The sequence below is a fragment of the Pleurodeles waltl genome, chromosome 11, assembly GCF_031143425.1.
Source record: "Pleurodeles waltl isolate 20211129_DDA chromosome 11, aPleWal1.hap1.20221129, whole genome shotgun sequence".
NCBI classification, from domain to species: domain Eukaryota; kingdom Metazoa; phylum Chordata; class Amphibia; order Caudata; family Salamandridae; genus Pleurodeles; species Pleurodeles waltl.
Genome location: NC_090450.1, coordinates 732,539,955 through 732,559,281, shown reverse-complemented (window position 1 = coordinate 732,559,281; position 19,327 = coordinate 732,539,955). Strand labels below are relative to the sequence as shown.

General features: G+C 45.7%; 1 protein-coding gene across 1 annotated transcript in view; it reads right to left on the bottom strand.

Moving 5' to 3' along the window:
• GPAT2 (glycerol-3-phosphate acyltransferase 2, mitochondrial) overlaps positions 1-19,327 on the bottom strand; it is a 1,401,514-nt gene that overhangs the window by 1,106,436 nt on the left and 275,751 nt on the right. The window contains exon 4 of the mRNA XM_069212686.1: positions 14,896-15,009. Coding sequence (XP_069068787.1) covers positions 14,896-15,009 — 114 coding nt within the window. The remainder of the gene's footprint in view (positions 1-14,895; positions 15,010-19,327) is intronic.

Genomic DNA, 19,327 nt, shown 5'->3' with positions numbered 1-19,327 from the left:
CCTGCACATTGCACCCCCTTCTGTCCATCTTCTAGACATTTAATGGTCAGTGTGTAAACTGTAATGACATTTTGTTCAACAGTAAATCTTACTTGTTACAATAAAGACAGGTAAGCAGCAGCTGAGCTCAATGCTGTTTAATGTGCTACACAAGTGCAATGGGTAATGAGTGAGGTCATGGTGGATGACATCTTCAGAGTAGTGGGACCAGCTGTGATTAGTCTAGCTCCAGAGTCCAAGGGGCCATGGAGACATGACAGTGGACAGTCAACAGGGTGTCTCATTGACACACGAAGGAGAATGTTCAGAAGAGAGTCTCTTCCTGGCTGTAGTTTTGGTCTTGGCATCAGGTCCTGCAGGATCTCTGGATCGCTGACCTCATTTGTGTGGGGGTGCCTCACTACAGAGGGAGGGGTGCAGGTGGCCTGTGGGTCCTCTGGCAGGGCGCCCATTCCACTAGCTGCTGCAGAAGTGGATGGCTCAGTTGGTATGAGGCTAGTGGAAGGAGCCTGCTGGTAGGTGGAGGACACACGCAGGATGGTAGAAAGTTCCTTGAGCATCCCTGCAATGGTGGCCATGTTGGCATTGTGAGCCTGCCACATTTGCATGGCCTCCTGGTGGTATTCCCTTTGCAGCCTCTGTTTATCCTGCAAGGTTGAGAGGATCTGGACCATCTCGTCCTAGGATTGCTGGTATGCTCCCAGGACTTTGGAGATGGCCTCCTGGCCAGTTGTTTCCCTTTGGGGGGGCATCCCTTGGCCCACAGGTGCCCTCCAACTGCTCCTGGCCCCCTGTGCCTGTGTCCCTAGCACAGGGTGCCCACTCCAAGTTACACCAGGACCTTCATTGCCTTGTGTGTGAGGGGTTGACTGGTCCCACTTGGAACACAGGTTTGGGGACGATGGTTTGGCTGTGCAGCTGTTGCCACTTGGGTGGGGGACTCAAATGTGGTCAGGGTGGGGCTGGTGGACTGACCAGTCATCCCAGATGGGCCAGGTAAGTTGTGATAATCCAAACATCTACCCGGGCTTTCATACGGGGAGGGCTGGCTGTCTCTGGCATCCTGTGAAGGGTGGCTGTAGCCGGGATATCTGTGGTACTGTGGAGGTGTACTTCTTTGTTTGATAGTCTGGTGCATATAGTGGCTTGACTTGCTTCCCAAGGATGGCAATGATAGATGCAGCACTGCAGACATTGTCTTTGGGACATGGATTGTGACACTGGTTCCATATTCCATAGAGGGTTGTGGATAGTGGATAGCATTGCTGTCATTGCCATGTAGTACTACGCAGTCAATACATCCAGTTGGTGTAGCTGGTGCAATGGTTTTACGTGCAGGTGTTCCACTCTGAAGTGGGTATTGAAGCTTTTCATGTGTAGGGGGTAATGCATTGTGGGAGTTGTAGTGCTTGCCATTATCAGTATCTCTGCACAAGGGAGGGACTGTGTGGCAGTGGGGTGGAGTGGCATGCGGGGATCGGGGCATCAGGTGATTGGGGGGTGCAGACGTGTGAGTTTGGGTAAACTGGAGAGTGATAGGGTGGTGGTGACGCATTCTGTACCGGAGTCGGTGGTGCCAGGGGAGAGTTGTTGACTTACCAGAGTCCAGCCCTCCAGGTATTCCAGTCAGGCCCTCTGGATGCATGATGTCCAGGACCTTCTCCTCCCACAATGTGAACTCTGGGGGAGGAGATGAGGGTCCACCACCAGTCTTGTTGATGGCAATCTGGTGTCATGAAGCCATGGAACGCACCTTCCCCCGAGGTCGTTCCACCTCTTCCTGAAGTCCTCCCTTCTGTGTGGATGGGTGCCGACTGAGTCGACTCTGTCAACTATCCTCCGCCATAACTTCATTTTCCTGGCTATGGATGTTTGCTGGACATGTGCTCCCAACAGCTGTGGGTCTACCCTGACGATTTCATCTACCATGACCCTAAACTCTTTGTCTGTGAATCATGGGTGCTTCTGATAGGACATGGTGGTTGTGATGTGGTTTGGAGGGTTGTTGTGTGCAAGGGTGGGGTGTTTGGGGCTTGATGGGTTGTGGGGGGTGCTTAGTTTTGTGCGCTGGGGTGTTGTGGTGTTTGTATGCAGTTGTGATGTGTGTATGGTGTTGATGGTGAAGTTGTGTGATGTGTGTAGTGTATATGTGCCTATAGAGTATATGTGGTAGGTGATGGGTTTGTGGCTCCTCGCTGTCCATCTATGGTTGCAGTTGCAAAGGATTGTGGGTTGTGTAGGGCTGTGTTTTATGGTGTGGGTGTGTGTAGTGTGGGTATGTGTGGGGTATTCATATTGTCAAATGTGGTGTTGGCTTCTGGTTGAGGTGACAATTTGAGCGCGGCGGTTCGCACCGCCAATGGTTTTTCGCCTTGCAATGACTGCTGTGCTGATTTGTGGGTCGTAATATGGAGGGCAGGATGTCGTCAGCTTGGTGGGACTGCTTCTCTCCCGCTCTCAGTCGTCCTGGCGGTCTTGGATTTGTGACTGTTTTTGGGCTGTCTTCAGTATGTGTCTTGTAATACGGCATTCGGAATACCGCCAATACTGGCAGTCTTTTGGCGGCCGTCAGCATGCCGGTCTTCTGAAAAGACTGCCAAACTCATAATGAGGGCCTCAGTTTGAAACATTGGGAGTATAAAGACCTTACAACAAATGAGGCCAAAAACGAACATCGCGTGACCCAGCATCTTATCTATGAGACTGGGAACAAAGCCTGAAAACTCTTCACATGGCTCGATAGACACAAAAAAGCTAACCTATGGGTTTCCGCTCTTCGAACCGAAGCGAACAAGCTTGTGTAAGGTAAACAGACAGTAACGGAGATTGTTGCTACATACTCACTCACTTATACTAGCTGGTAGACAAGTCTGCGGAATTGCTAGCTGATCTTCAACTTCCAGGTCTCTCACAGGAGGCAGAGCTATGTTAGAAGAGAACATTACTGAAGCAGACATAGTCAGAGCTATTAGAGAACTACACTCAGACAAGGCGGTAGGCCCCAGTGGGATCCTTATAGAGCTGTAGAAACTCACAGTTGCAAAGATTGTCCCACATCTGCTTAAAATGCCCCAAGAAAGTTGCACACTGGTTTCTCTCTCTATAGGCCAACAAATAGCAAATATATTAGTTATCCATAAAAATGGAAAACCGCCTGATGAGAGCGCATCCTATAGGCCCACATCACTTTTAAATGCTAAAATTAAGACCCTGGCAAAAGTCCTGGCCTCACGTTTTGTACAGGTAATAATGACCTTTGTTCACCGAGAACAAATTGGCGTCATGCCAGGCCAAAACACGGCCCGCAATCTATGGCAGCTCCAGGGCGTGCTAAGGCAGACTCCCTCACTATGCCCTGGTTCTCTCCCTGGATGCCAAAATAGCTTTCAATACCATAGCGGCCCTATCCTGCTAAGGATGGGCATTGGTTCAAAATACTTGCAATGGGTCAAGCTCCTATACTACGAACCCTTGGCCCGAGCCGTGGTCAACAGTGGAGATTCCCAAACAATTTGGTTCCGACGCTGCACCCGTCAAGATTGCCCGCTCTCACCACTAATATTTGCCCTCGCCTTGGAGCCCCTAGTGACTTGGATTAGGCAGTACCCCCTGATCCGAGGCGCTCGATGGTCAGGTGATTGGGTAGACAGAATTTCACTCTATGCAGACCTTTCTGACCCAACAACATCAATTGACAGGATAATGAACATACTCGCTCAACTGAGAACCTATTCAGGTTACACCATCAGCTGGCAGGAACGCACAATCTACATACTCCATGGGTATAAGCCAAAACTGACCAGCGAGTGAGGGGCAAAGATAGCACAAGAAGGATTCCGTTACCTGGGAATCTATGGCCCTCATTCTGACAGATGGTAGACCGCCACTACGGTCAGAACACCACCCGCCCTATTAAGAGTTCACCGCAGGACCGCCCGGCCCTGCGGTGAACAGGGCCGTAACATTGACACGGCTTATTATCGAGCTGGCGGCAATGTGGAGGAGCAGCGGGTGCAACAGCACCTGTCGCACTTGCAGTGGAAAGAGCAGCAGGGCTGTACATGGGGGCCCCTGCACTGCCAATGCCAAGTGCCTGGGCAGTGCAGGGCCCCCCAACACCGTCTTTCTGCCAGCCTTTGCATGACAGGGCTATTGCCATGAAAAGGCTGTCAGAAAGGAGACTCGTAATCCCCGAGGCGGCACTGCAAGCAGTGCTGCCCTGCCGGATTACCACCGCCAGGGCAACTGGCAACAACATGGCAGTGCCAGCGGTCCGACCGTGGAACTTTCTCCATGGTCGTAACGTCACAGTGACACTTTGGCGCGGTCTAACCATGACCCTGGCAGTCTGGTGGCTGCCAGAGTCATAACGAGACCCTATGTCACTCGCGACCTCAACACTTCCTACACCAATAACCTAGTGCCACCCCTGAATGGTCTTAAACAAGATGCTCAACACTGGAGGTCATTGCCCCTCTCTCTCTTCTGGTGGCCTTATTTAAAAGTATGTCCTTGCCGCGCTTCCTTTACGTACTACAAAACACCCCATACCCGATTCAAGAATCGTATTTCAAAGATATCAAGAGGGAAATGAGAGCACTTCTCTGGGATGGAGCATAATTGCGGATCTCCATTCAAACTCACAAACTCTTGGTACGAGGGAGGAATTGCTCTCTCATATATTCAAAAATACTACTGGGCTTCCCAACTGATGATGTGCATTACTGGTTGCACCTCCCAGAGACCAAATCCACCCTTTGGATGGGCAGATGGCTAATGCATCCTGGGAGCTACCTGCGTGCCCTATACAGCGGTAAACGTCCCTCAGCCTACACAGCCCCCATTGCCATAACCTTAAACATCTGGCATGCAGCAGTACGAGCTATGGGTTGGCATAACAAAATAACAAAGCCACCCCCCTCTGGGACACACCAATCTGGGCAACTTTGGGACACAAAAGGGATTTGAAAAATGTGACCATATAGGCCTGTCTAAAGCTGGTGAGTTATAGAAACATGGTGAAATAATCTCATTTCCTGGCCTGCAAGCAGATACCACCTAGCACCCACAGAAACATACTGATACCTCCAGACACGCCATGCACTAACCCAAACCTTACCCCCAAGCACCAGAATCCAGAAACCATCCCTCCTGGAAAGTATTACTGGACACATATGTGCCCCGTCAAGCCATATCACTCACATATTTAAAAAAACTAATCAACTATATTCCAGGGACGCAGACCCACTTACGATTACAATGGGAAAAATACCTAGACACCTTGGAGACCTTGGAGGATGATGAAGCCCTAGCTTCCCCAAGGGGAGTAGCAATAAGACTACCCTTTCTCATAATACAATTGAAAATCCTACACAGAACATATTATTCTTGTACAGTGCTAATGAAAATGGAGAAGACACAAGACAATAGCTGTCGTAAACACTGTGGACAGGTAGGGACCTTTTTACACATCCTTTGGGGCTGTCCTGTGGTGCAACAACATTGTTAAAAAGTGCTCGATTGTATACCTGTTGTGAGTGGCCACTCGGAATGAGACATGAAATGGTGTCTCCTTAATATTTGAGACTCCACTGACATGTCCAGAATGGAACAAACCTGGGTTACACTAAGCCTGATGATTTGTAAAACGTAGCATTGTACGATGCTGAGGAGCAGAGGAACCACCCCACCTCGGGACTGGAAGACAGACCTAGACTGGTGCATGCTCACTGAAAAGGCTATGTACAAGGGGAGAGGCCTTCCCAGGAAATGGACAAAGAAATGGACAAAATGGAACGAGTACGAAGATAGCCAATGCATGCCCCACCTAGGAGTGCCCGCAGCTGTACCGCCTGATGAGCTATCTACTAAATAACTACTGTAGAGGGGTAAGAGGTTAAGACATTATAGTAACAGTTGTTTGCTTGAGAAAATTGCGTTACTATCATCCCTGCTACGAGACTGATATAATAGTAGCAAGGTGTCTGAAACTAATGTTACTGAGTGGTTTACTTGAAACAATTAAAATAATGTGATGAGAAATAAGAGACAGATACAAAGTCCCAGCATCCTGTCACACTGGTGAATCTAAAATCCTTACCTCCACTAAAACATCTACATGAAAGCAATAGTAGTATTAGCACTAATCCGCCCTACTAGTTTCTGCAAGGAAGACCTATCTTCATACCTGAATAATAAGCAGGGGGGTTGCCTATTCGTCTGCTGGCAGTTCTCCCAGGTGGTTGGAATGATAAGGCCACGTCTAGCAGAGCTGCAACAACATAGTATAGCATCAAGATGGCTGGCTGGAATGTTCTCCTCTGTTAGACCTGACAGCCTTAGGGTGGCCATCCCTCAACATTTTGCCTGCCTCCCTCCACTTTTCTGACACTCTTTTTGCTGCTATTAGGACTCTATGCACTTTACCACTGCTAACCAGTGCTAAAGTGCATATGCTCTCTTCCTTAAACATGGTTTGGTTCATCCCCAAATGGCACATGCGATTTATTTATAAGTCCATAGTAAAAATAAATACATGTGCCCAGGGCCTGTAAATTATATGCTATTAATGGGCCTGCAGCACTGATTGTGCCACCCATATAAGTAGCCCCTTAACCATGTCTCAGGCCGGCCACTGTAAGGCCTGTGTGTGCATTTAAAAGTACTTCTCAAGCCTTAAACTCCCCTTTTTCTACAAATAAGTCACCCCTAAGAAAGGCCCTAGGTAACCTGTACGGCAGGGTGCTATGTAGGTAAAAGGCAGGGCATGTACATATGTGCTTAATATGTCCTGGTTGAGAAAAACTCCTAAATCCGTTTTTCACTACTGTGAGGCATGCTCCTTTCATACACTAGCATTAAGATTGTCCTCGTATATTTTTTGAGTGGTAGATTCTGATCTGAAAGGGGTAACCAAATCATATTTAGTATGGCCAGAATGATAATAGAAAATCCTGCTTTTATATTACTATTTAAGAAATGCCATTTTTAGAAAGTGAGCATTTCTCTGCACTTAAAAACATCTGTGCCTTACAGCCTGTCTCCAATCAACATCTGGTCTCTGCTGGTTGACAGCTCCCTTGTGCATTTCACCCAGACAACCACAAACACAGGATACTCCGTCACATCTGCATTCATCTGCATACTGAATGGGTCTTCCTGGGTTGGAAGGGTGGCGGGCCTGACACTTACATTTCAAAGGCCAGTGGCCTTCCCTCACACAAAGGACTAATAACCCCCCACAGGGACCCAGGTATACAGGACTGCTCCTCCACTTCAAAGGCACTTTTGGGTATATACACTGGTTCTCTGACCCCACCAACTCAGACACTTCTGGACCTCCACCAGCACCCTGCCAGGGGAGCTGCCTGGCTGCCCAAAGGACTCATCTGGACTACTTTGTTGAGAAGGACTGCTGCCCTGCTGGCCTCTGACTGCTGGAAGGTCTCAGCCTTCTCCTGAAGTGCTCTCCCAGGGCTTGGATTTAGCTTGCCTCCTGTTTCTGAAGTCTCAGGGCAAACAAAGACTTCACCCCTTCAAGAAACCCCTTGTGTGTTGAAAATCAACGCAACACATGCAGAAACTGAAGCAAAGTCTGCATCGTAACTGAGAAATCGCTACACAGCTGACCGAAATGACGCAGCACGGACTTCCCGACTGGAAATTCAACGTAGCGCCAGTCCAGCAACAGAAAATTCTATGCATCACCTACCAGATCGACGCAGCGCCTCCTTCTTTCAGCGTGTGAGGGATTTTCAAAATATCCCGTATCGCAGTGAGGAACCACAACTGCATGCTGAAAAACACAAGCCCTTGCAACGTGGAACGAAATGACACAGTGTCTGTGCCGCAGCGAAAAATCCAACACAACACCTTATTTTTCCACGCATCTCCTACTCTGGGGTCTCCGTGCGTCATTATTTTTGACGCATCCCAGGTACTGTGTGTAACAAAGAAACAAATGTTTATTTCTAAGGAGTGAGACTCTTCTAAACATTTTAAAAGTGATATTTCAACTTGTGCTTATTGGCTCTGTCGTTTTCACTCTATTTTATTTAGATCAATATTTCCAATTTTTCTAAATCTGTGTGGTGTATTTTTGTGGTGTTTTTACTGTGTTGCTGTATGATTTATTGTACAAATACTTTACACATTGCCCTCCAAGTTAAGCCTGACTGCCCAGTGCCACGCTACCAGAGGGTGGGAACAGGACAATTTGGATTGTGTTGTGACTTACCCTGACTAGGATAGTTGTATACCTCTAGCAACTAGAGACCCCATTTCTAACACCCTCTAACCTGGTTTGTGGCAGCTTGTTGTTTTTTCACAAAATGTTTTGTTGTTTTGACAGTTGCCCTGATGTGATAATGCATCTTTTCTGTGTAGGGTAGACATTGTACTCTTTGGACCTGCAATACTTGGTAAACAATCATGTACAGCCTTGTACAGCCCTGGGCTGAGCACAAGATGAAATGTACAGAAGTACAAATTCTGCATTGAAGGGCAGCTGATAAAAATAATAAAACACCACCAGTAAAAATAAGCTTTTGCTAAAATAATAAAAAGAAATAAATGAAATGAATAAAATGACACAGGCTACAAATAATTGAAATGAATATCATGACACAGGCTACAGGCCTAGAGCTAAAATAAATGTGCCCAGGCAAAGTGCTAAATTAACCCCACGACACCCTCCCCATTGTCGGTGCAAACGTACACAGGTCTTTTTTAAAATGCTAAAATCACTATTCCTACACTACTATTTTATAAGCAGGATAAAATGGACATAAAAGAGATAAAATATCCATGTTGACAAGTAGGACAGACAAAAGTAAAAATGTCAATTCAGAATTTGAACAAACATAAATGCAAATTAAGGGCAAATGTCAATGTTCAGCAACAGACGTAATCCCCCAACAAAAAAACAAAAAAATCACCAATATCATCAATGGTGACTGAATCCAGGAAAGTTCACACTCTGGCAGGCAATAAGTTAACCAGCTGGTTGGCAAGAAAAGCAAGGGAGCACTCATGTTCTGGTGCCTCAGTTATAGGTCCATCCGAGGAAGCAGCATTCTGTGTAGTGCCAAATGTAAAAGCACCAGGCTCCACAAGATCTACAAAGGGTGGCTCATAGGAAGCATCCTGCATCAATCGCAATCCCAAAGGGCACATCTGGCAATGAACACTTTCTAGAACACCAGCAGACTTGCATCCAAATAAGATATGCGCTGCAGAGCAAAACACACCTCCGGCGCATGTTCAAATGGGAACCTCAAGCATCGAAAGATGGGCTTCACACAATTCAGAATCGGTCTGAATAACAGTTATAGGAAAGCGTCATCTTTCTTGCATAGTTACCCCCAACTTTTTTGCCTGATGTTAATGTGTTTGGACTGTAGTTTACTGGGAAACTGCTAACCAGGACCCCAGTGACTGTGCTCTCTCCCTAAATATAGTTGCTGGTTATTTTTTACACCCACAACTGACATTCTGGTGCACCCATGTAAGTCCCTAGTATATGGTACCTAGGTATCCAGGGCACCCTGGTGCACCAGGCACCCCCCATGGGCTGCAGCATGTATTATGTCACCCAAGGGAGCCCATGCAAACTGTGACTGCAGGCCTGCCATTGCAGCCTGCCTGCGTGAAATGGTTCATGCACCATTTCACTGCCAAACCTCACCACTGCACTGCACTTAGACATTATAAGTAACCCCTCTGTTAGGCCCTTTCGCCCAGGGGAAGGCTGTATGTCTCTAGGTGTGAGGGTTTCCCTGCATGAGAAGGGTACCCGTATAAATATCCCAGGCCAATTCCTAGACTCTAAGTGCGGTGAAGCCATCTTAAGGGTATGTAGTGGACACTGATCAACACTAGTGGTCCAACTACATAATGACTGGCCGAACCTAGGCAAGTGTGGTACCAAACATGTTAGAATCATGCAACTACACTGATTATAGTGTTAGTTGCATGATACTATGTACTCTGGGGATTACCTAGGGGATCACACAGCTCTGCCCGTGCAGCCCTACGGGGTCCAGCTGACAACCCACACTGTTGCTGACCCCAGACACTGTTCTGCCCTCCTGCTCGTGAGTCTGGCTCAGGCCAGAGATGCACAACAAAGGATTTCCTGCAAGGGAGAGGTGTGACCACCTCTCCCTGTGAATTAGGTATCTAAGGGCTGGGGTGGCCTCTGAGTGACACCAGACTGCTTTGAAGGGCACACATTTGGTTATCTGGTTTGCACCTGTTCAGGATCCCCTGGTTCCCAATCTGGCACAAAACTACAACTGGACAGTGGAGTGACCACCCCTCTATCCATTTGTTCCCATAGGGAGGTGCACAGAGCTCTGCCAGGAGCCACCTTAATTCTGCCATCTTGGAAATAAGATGTGCAGAGGACCACAGGAGCATCTGACTGGTTAGGCCAGGTAGATGACGTCCCCGACCTCCTCTGATAGGTGGATCACTGCAGAGAGTGACAACCCCCTTTTAAAGTTACTTAAGGGCTCCCTCGCGGGTGGGTCCTGAGATTCATCAAGCAAGACTCTACATGGACCTCTCTGCAAGACATCATCTGCTGCTGGCCTCTGGAACCGCTGCTGGACTTCGCTGGAACCGAACAAGACTGCTTGTGGTGGGAAAGCTCCCACTGCAACATTGTTTCTCAGGACCCTGCAAGAATTCTGCAACATCCAAGGATGTGCATCCTCCAGGGTCACAAGGTCACTGCACCAGGAAGCACGAAGAAATCTCCCTTGGAGTGAAGGAGTCATTCCTCTGCATCCGCAGGCACCTCAAGACGTCAACCGGCTGGTGAGGTCTGCTGTCCACGGACATCTGAAGATCCTACAACATAGGTGGTGTACCCATTGCCTCTTCTGGGTCCTGCTTGTCTTCTATCCAACTTGGCAGACTGTGTGCCCTTGCTCCCACCAGTGGACTGGCACCCCTGTGCACCGCGACTGTTGCACTTGCCAAGGCTTGTTGCTTCTTCCTCAGGGAGATCTTCAGGCGCCAAGAAGCCCTGGCTGCCAACAATCTGCAAACGAAACATCAACTCCTGGCGCGTGGGACTTCTGCTTTGCTGGGCTAGTAAGGCCCCCTGTGTCCAGCACCTGTGGGACACTTGTGGGGGCTCCACTGACTTATTTTGGCCTTCCTGTGTGCTGAGGACCAGCTATGACTCTTCCTCCCAGATAGAGTCTCCTTGACCCTGCTGGTCCCAAAAACCTTTCAAACTCTTCTTCAGCTCCTGTTTGCATTTTCCGGTGCTTGCTGGTGATCTGGTTGGTCACTGATCCTCCTGCAATCTAGTGACCATATATGGACAACTCGTAGGTGACTCCTGGGATCTTCTGCAGCTCCTGGACCCCCACAGCTGGACTTCCTCTTACACAGACTTGCACAAACTTCATCTTCAAAAGGGTGGGCATTGCCACCTGGACCACCTGGGCACCTCCAAGGGTGATGGACTCTACTTGGTTCCTTTTCAGGTCCTCCACATATGGAACCCATCCCTGCGTTCCACTGGCCTGGTCCACGGGTCGTGAAAGCAGCTGGACAATTAGAGGCACCCACAGTCTTCAGCGAGAGCTCCTTCTTCACTCTGCATCTGGGTCCCTGGTGTAGCTAATCCTCTCTTCTAGGCATCCTGGTGTGGGGGCATCTCTCCATCAATCCTCTTGCCTGTTGGATTTCTCGCAGTCCACTGGGAAGGATCCTGAATTCCACAAACCCCGCCACTACTCTGTGTCAGTCTATGGGAAAACTGCATGGGTAACTACCTTACTTCTGGTTGCTGGGGTCACTTACTGTACTTACCTCTGGTGTTCTTAACTGCCCCTAGCTAACTACCACACTTGCCTTGGCCGGAGGCACTATTTCACATTCCACTTTTTTAGTATATGGTTTGGCCCTCCCCTAAGGCCCTGTGTATTTTTATGCTATTTCTGATGGTTATTCTGTGTATATATTGGGGGTAATATCTCTAAAGGTAGATATACCAATGCCAGTTCAGGCTAGCTAGCAGCATTTCATCCAAAACTAGAAGTAAAGGTTATTTGTGGCAGCCTGACGCATGTCACTGTGACTTTTCAAAGATGTAATGGTAGGACAGATCTTACCCCGTTCTCTCAGTTACACAAGTCTCATACATGCAGAAGCAGGATTTGGTGAAATATATTTACTGATGCAACTGCATTCCATGTAAAGAGGCATGAATTGCGATTATTAGAAAAATAATACACAACACTATTATCATTGTGATGAGAAATGAGAGAAAGATAAAAAGTTCCAACATCCTGTCACACTAGTGAATCTAAAATCCCTACGTGCAATACTAAAAATCTACAGTAGAGTGATAGCGGTGTTAGCCCTGATCTGCCACTACTAGTCTCTGCAAGGAAGATCCATCCCCATACCTGAATAATAAGCAGGGGAATTGCCTGTTGGTCTGCTGGCAGTCATCCCAGGTGGTTTGAGAGAAGAGGCCAAGTCTAGTAGAGCTGCAACGACATTGCACAGCACAAGATGGCTGGCTGGAATGCTCCCATCTAACCTAGTTTATGGCAGCTTGTTGTTTTATAACAAAATGTGTTGTTGTTCTGAGAATTGCCCAGACGTGATAATGCGTCTTTTCTGTGTAGGGTAGACATTCTACTCTTTGGACCGGCAATACTCAGTAAACAATCATGTACAGCCTTGTATAGCCTTGGGCTGAGCACAAAATGAAATGTTGTTCAAAATAACTAATACATTCTGCACGGAAGGGCAGCTCATTTAAAAAAAAAAAAAAAAGCCACTGGTAAAGTGAAGCTTTTGCTAAAATTATAAAAAGGTATAAATAAAATGAACAAGGTAAAAGGGCACAGGCCTAGAGCTAAAATAAATGTACCCATGCAGAGCGCTACAATAACTCCACAACGGAACCGTTTGGCCACCTGTTCCATGAGGTATGTAAACAACCAAAAATCATCTGGGGGAAATCCACCGTTTGTGGTGCCAAAGGTGTAGGCATCGGTATTAAATAGTTGTACCATTTATCGGGCACAGATTCAGTATTATGAATGTTACCTTCTCTCTATCATGACATGAGGCGAACGGGTTGTTCCAAGGAAGCACAGCAAAATTTGACACCAGGGTCAGAGGATCAGAGGATGCTGACATATTGGAGATGATGTGATCTTGCAGACTCAGGAAAGTGTCTGTAGTAATCCTGTAACATGCTCTGTAGGTCTAGTACTAGAGCTACAGCGATCTTAACCATGCGCTCTGAAGTTAGCGGCAGCGCGCAGTGGTGAAATTGCTCCATATATTGCCTCTCCATATATTGCTGCCTGTTGTAGGCATGCTCATATGTGTTCCCTTCATTCTAAGTTATGATGGACTATGTGGTGTCTTTGGTTTTTCTTAACTACTATGGTGCTTTCGTCCTTCATCATAGATGAGGCTATCTTTGACGATGCAGCTGTAGATTAGGTTATCACAGATGAGGTTATCTTAGACGACCATCATAGACAGCCATTGTAGACGAGGCAGTCCTAGATGATGGCGTCATAGACGATGAAGTAGATAAGGTTATATTAGATGAGGTTATTGGAGATGACCATAGTAGATGAGGTTATCTTAGACCATTGTACACAACACTGTACACAAGGTTATTGTAGACTGTCATAGACAACGTTATTGTAGAAGACCGCCGTCGACAACCATCGTAGACGAGGTTATAATAGACGACTGTCGTAGATGACAGTTGTAGATAAGGTTATCGTAGACGAGGTTATGCAAATGAGGTTATCATAGACGACCGTCATAGACGAGGTTTATTGTAAACGACCATCTTAGACGACCGTTGTAGATGAGATTATCAGAAATGAGGTTATTGTAGACAGGGTTATCGTAGATGAGATTATCATAGACGTGATTTTGACAGTGGTTTTGCCGTGGACATCTCATGGTCAAGTTATGCTTCACCACGACTGGTTTTTGAAGTGTTTTTCCCTGATATAGTGTCAGGACTGAAAAGGGATTTGTTGGGTTTGATATTGCCTCTGAGGAGGCTTTTTTCCTTTTTCTCTCTCTGAGAAGTGTGTTTTAAAGACTCATGGGGAGTCTTTTTTTATGGCTTTTCTGTGTGCCTCTGGATACCACTGGCACAACCTTTCCATTTGACATCTCTATGATGTGAAGAAATCCTCACTGTCCTCATCAGAACCGACAGATTTAAGTTTCTGTAGCCACAATAATAGCATCATCTCTCTAAACGTGAGTTTGCGAGGAAAAGGTTAGACATATGTTGTAGTCCTTTACCTTGTAGGCAGGATGTTGATATACATACTCCTAATGTCTTGAGGGTGTAATCTCTCCTTTATTCTGCTGCTCTGACATATTAGGGACAGAGTCAGAGAAATAAAATAGGAAATATAATCTTGGATGATCCAGAAAGAAGTAATAGCTGAAGAAACCATGTTGAGCTCAGGGAGACTCCCTTCACACGCTATGCAGTAGAAAATATGAGAGACTCAGCCTCTCTTGGGAGTTTTCTATAGGGTGCTATCACCTGAGTGGATATAGTTCAAGTTTGGTCCTTTTAAAAAAAAAAAAAAGACATTGATAGGCTGTGAAAGTGATTGTTCACTGCCATTATAGACTATTATCAGGATACATACTGCTTTATTATTGTACTGTGGGACTCCCACTTTGACGAAGAGGAATGGTTCAAGCATGTGAATCTATGAAAGATCCAATACTGGAGAAACAGCTGTAATTTAGGATAGCAACAGGTGAAGTACAGCTAAACTAGCAACTGACAAAACCACAACCATGACAGCTGTAAAACAGGAATGTGGAAGGAATGACGATAGGAGGAAGTGTAACTTGCTTAAATACCTCTTGCTGTTGTAGATCTTTGCATAGAGATCCTCAGGTGGCCCATCCGGTTTAATGTCTTTATCCAAAACAAAGATAACATAAGAGAGTCTTCTCACCAACCAACCTCTGAACCTGCAGGATCAAGAGATAAAGGACATCAGAGGAAAGGGCTGTCAGAGAGACGCATAAAAGACAAAAAGGAGAGAGTGGAATATGAGAAGATAATGAAAAAGAGTGTAAATCAACAATTTAGGAGGTTTGCTAGCCACTGTACAACATTCACTCACCCTCATGTCAGCCCTTGTAGTTATGACAGTGAAATACTTAATAGAACAGCCACAAAATAATGATAGAAAGTTCATATGGGGCTCTAATGCTCCACCTTTTCTTTTTTATTGCTCTATGAGAATCTGGATTCATGAGTTTTTCTGCATGGCTAGAGTCAATACAACCCTCTAGCAACTGGCGCGATGGGGATAGTTTGTTCCTTCAGGGGCTATCGCTGTTCCTGGCAGACAATCGGCTTAGCATTTTTCGATACCCATTTTCTCTAGAATAACTACTTAGAGTTTCTCTGCTACAACATTAGATGCTCTTTGTGTGAGCATTTTCCTTTTTGGGGTCTCTATTAAACTCTTATAGGGAGAGTCATGCCTGTACTAAAACTTTCTCAGCATTAAGACAGCAGACATGAGATCTCCTACGCATTGTTCAGCTTTAGGAAAGGAGTTAAGGGTTTCACTGGTTCTCTCAGGCAGCGTCTGGAATCTGGAAGGGAGACTGGTTGTTCTGGAGACTTCTTAGTGTCAAGAGGAGCTCATTCTAAAAGTCACAGTGGAAGACTTTGGGTTCTTTTTGCTCTATTACTGAAAGGCAAGCTGTCATGAGTCCAGGTGTTTAGGAGGAGGGGAGGTGTTGTACAAAAACTGAGTGCTCACAGATATGGACAGTACCACCCTGCTCCTGGAGGGTTTATAAAAGGGTATTCTTTAACAAGAAAGACAAACATTCCAAGCTTTAAATAGAGATAGCACACTGGCCTGCAAGATGGAAGCCCCACCCCTTCATTCAAGAAAATTTTATTTTATGTAGCACCCAGAAAGCAAACACTAGACAACTTGAGTCCAGCACATATTACACAGATATAACAATACAACTGTCAGCTTCCAACATTACTTTTTAAAATTGTTTTGTCTTAAATGAAATCTCCACAATTTGCGCATGTTCCATTTGGTATTTAAGGAATTTGTGACTTCCATCTGCATTTGGTTACTCTGTTTGTTCCTTAATTGAGGTCAAAGTCCTTTCCACTAAATTATTTTCAGTTTACTGCATGCATGCTGATCACTTCCAGTGTTACTCACCAAAGGAGTTTCCTTTAATTGTTCAGACCCCCACCCCCATCTGTCAAAATGTGCAACACTGCTGAAGACCACACTGCCTTCTTATGTTCAGGCAGTGGCTGGTAAAGCCAGGGTCGTTTCAGTCTCACTTTGTTCAACTGTGAATGCTGGTACTCTTGCTGAGTTTTGTCTCAGGACCGGAGGCTCAAATTATGCATATCCCGCTTAACTATTTATTTTGCTCGGCAGCCCACTATGACTATCAAATTAGAAGCACAAGAGGGGAATACATGTCCCACAAGCATACTGAACTTGAACCACAATGCAGTCAATCGCAGTGCTTTACTCCCTTTCAAAACAATCCACAACAAAAAACACTTCCTCTTTCTTTGCTGCTCAGCAGCCAAATAAGTGCTCTTCTTGTGTGTACTGTTCAATCGAATATGAAAAAGCAATGATGGCTAAGGTTCTAGAAATGGTCACAGTTAAATTGCTATGGGACAGTGTAGGAAGTTGGCTCTGTATATACTATTTCAAAGTAAGAAATAGTGTGCATACAGGGATGTGGAATTCCTATCGCCCGATGCCCGGGACATCTTGTTTGGGGTCAAGGGCAACAAGTTTTTATGTTTACTTTGTCCTTGGGACAAGTAGGCCCAGCCCTCTGCAGCACAAACCCTTTGGCTGCCTGTTTACAGAGAGTGGAACTCTCTGCAGTTGAGGTAATGTGTTTCCAAAAGATAATGCTGTTCGAACTTGTATTTATGGTTCATTATTTGAAAGCCTTCATTATTAGGGTGAGTGCTGTAAATAAATGTTTTAAGGTCACACTTCACTACTGACGTTGGTTCCAATACAACAACAAAAAAAACGTGTATACACATGTTTGAAAAGTTTAGGCTATGAGGCTAAGTATAATGCTCCCAGAATGCTCTCTGATAAGATGCAAATGAAGTGTCATTTAGTAAAATGTGTTGAAGCATGCTAGTATTTCCCAAAAATATTTCTAATGGAAAATCAGTGTAACCATTTTCAACACGAATATGGGAAGCATGAAAATAAACAAACACTGACAAAGCCAACTGGTCTGACATATTTTTATAAGTCTTTTAGTTTCATCAATGCGTGTCTTGTTTTGACATGGCTTTTGTAACACTTTATTGTTGTGGGAGCTACCAGGCCCTCAACATTGTAACAAACACTGGCAAAAAAAACCCAAAAAGTTTTTGAACTCTAAAAGCACACGTTGCCACCAGTGGCATAACAAAGGCACTGCAGCCGCCCTCCAGGGGTCCCCTTCAGCACAGCGCCTGCCCTGAGTGAGTCTGGAGAGGGGGCTCCTCCATGTTCTTTGCAAAGGGGCACCCTCCAGTTTCGTTACGTCACTGATTGTCAATGTAGTTCCTGACACTGAACAAAACTACTTTGTGTGTCAATATGTTCCTTGTGGAAGAGCAGAATGCGATCACTCACAGTAAAGCCAGCCGAAAGAGAAGTTTAATAAAAACAAAATGTCTTTGTTAACACCAGACCTAATTAGGGACCAAGACCCACATGTAGGTAGCTGTTTGCGACGTGCAAAAAGCACATTGCGATGCACAAACCCAGTTTTGAGATTCAGTAACCTGGTTACCGAATCGCAAAACGGGTTTGTGACTCGCAATTAGGAAGGGGTGTTCCCTTCCTAATTGCGACTCGCAGTGCAATGTAGGATTGTTTTGTGACCGCGGGCGCAAACCAATCGCAGTTTGCACCCATTTCAAATGGGTGCTAACACTTTCGCAAAATGGAAGGGGTCCCCATGGGACCCCTTCCCCATTGTGAATGCCAATGTAAAAAAAAATTCAGAGCAGGCAGTGGTCCTGTGGACCACTGCCTCCTCTGAAAAAATGAAACGAAAACGTTTCATTTTTCGTTTTTGTAATGCATCTCGTTTTCCTTTAAGGAAGCAGTCACAGACATGGTGGTCTGCTGTCTCCAGCAGGCCACCATCCCTGTGAGGGCCGCTATTCGCAAGGGGGTCGCAAATTGCGACCCACCTCATGATTATTCACTAGGTGGGCATTTGCGAAGTCCTTGTGAATCACAGATGGTGTCAGGGACACCATCCTACATTCGGATTTGCGACTCGCAAATTGCGAGTCGCTCTGACTCGCAATTTGCGGGTCGCAAATCTGAACCTACCTACATGTGGCCCCAAATTCTTAAAGAAAGTCACAAAAGTGCACCCATGGTATATGTCGTACCCCTATAAAATATTTGTGAACTGTATTTTAGCATGGGTAAATACGCATGTGTAGACTTGCTCATGTGAAAATCTATTGAGCATTTGCAAGTTCATTTTCCCTCCGGCCACTTTCTTCCCAACCCTGGAAGAAGTTCTAATTCTGCCATTGTCAGGAGTAAATGTCCAACCTTTCTTATTATGGGAAAATATTAGAGAGAAGCTGGTGAAAATCTTTAAAACATGCAGGTTAGTAGGTTTGCAAACTCAAAGGCATTCCAGCCCTGGAACTATTGCTTACTGCTTCCTCCAGCCCCAGTATGCAGATCTGCAGAAAGGTGGCAAAATAAGGAAATTGCTACAGTAGGGATTGAAACTGCAAGTATTCAAGCTGTACTATGGTAGTAGCCCTGGCATAATCAGAGAGGCTATTATCAGAGCTCTTACATAATGAGATTGCTGCCATAATTGTTCGCCACACTACATGGCACCAAAGGGACAAGTAGATCTTTTTACAGGACAAGTAGATTTGAGAAGCAACCTGTCCCCTGGACAAGTAGATATTTTAATAAATTCCACACCCCTGGCATAGAGTCCAAGGGTTCCCATTAGAGGTAAGATAGTGGCAAAATTAGATAATTCTAATGCTCTATTTTGTGGTAGTGTGGTCGAGCAGTAGGCTTATCAGAGGGTAGTGTTAAGCATTGGTTGTACACAAAGAGGCAATAAATGAGGAACACACACTCAAAGACTTACTCCAGGCCAATAGGTTTTTATATTGAAAAATATATTTTCTTAGTTTATTTTAAGAACCACAGGTTCAAGATTTACAGTTAATACTTTAAATGTGAGGTACTTCACTTAGATACTTTAGGAACTTTGA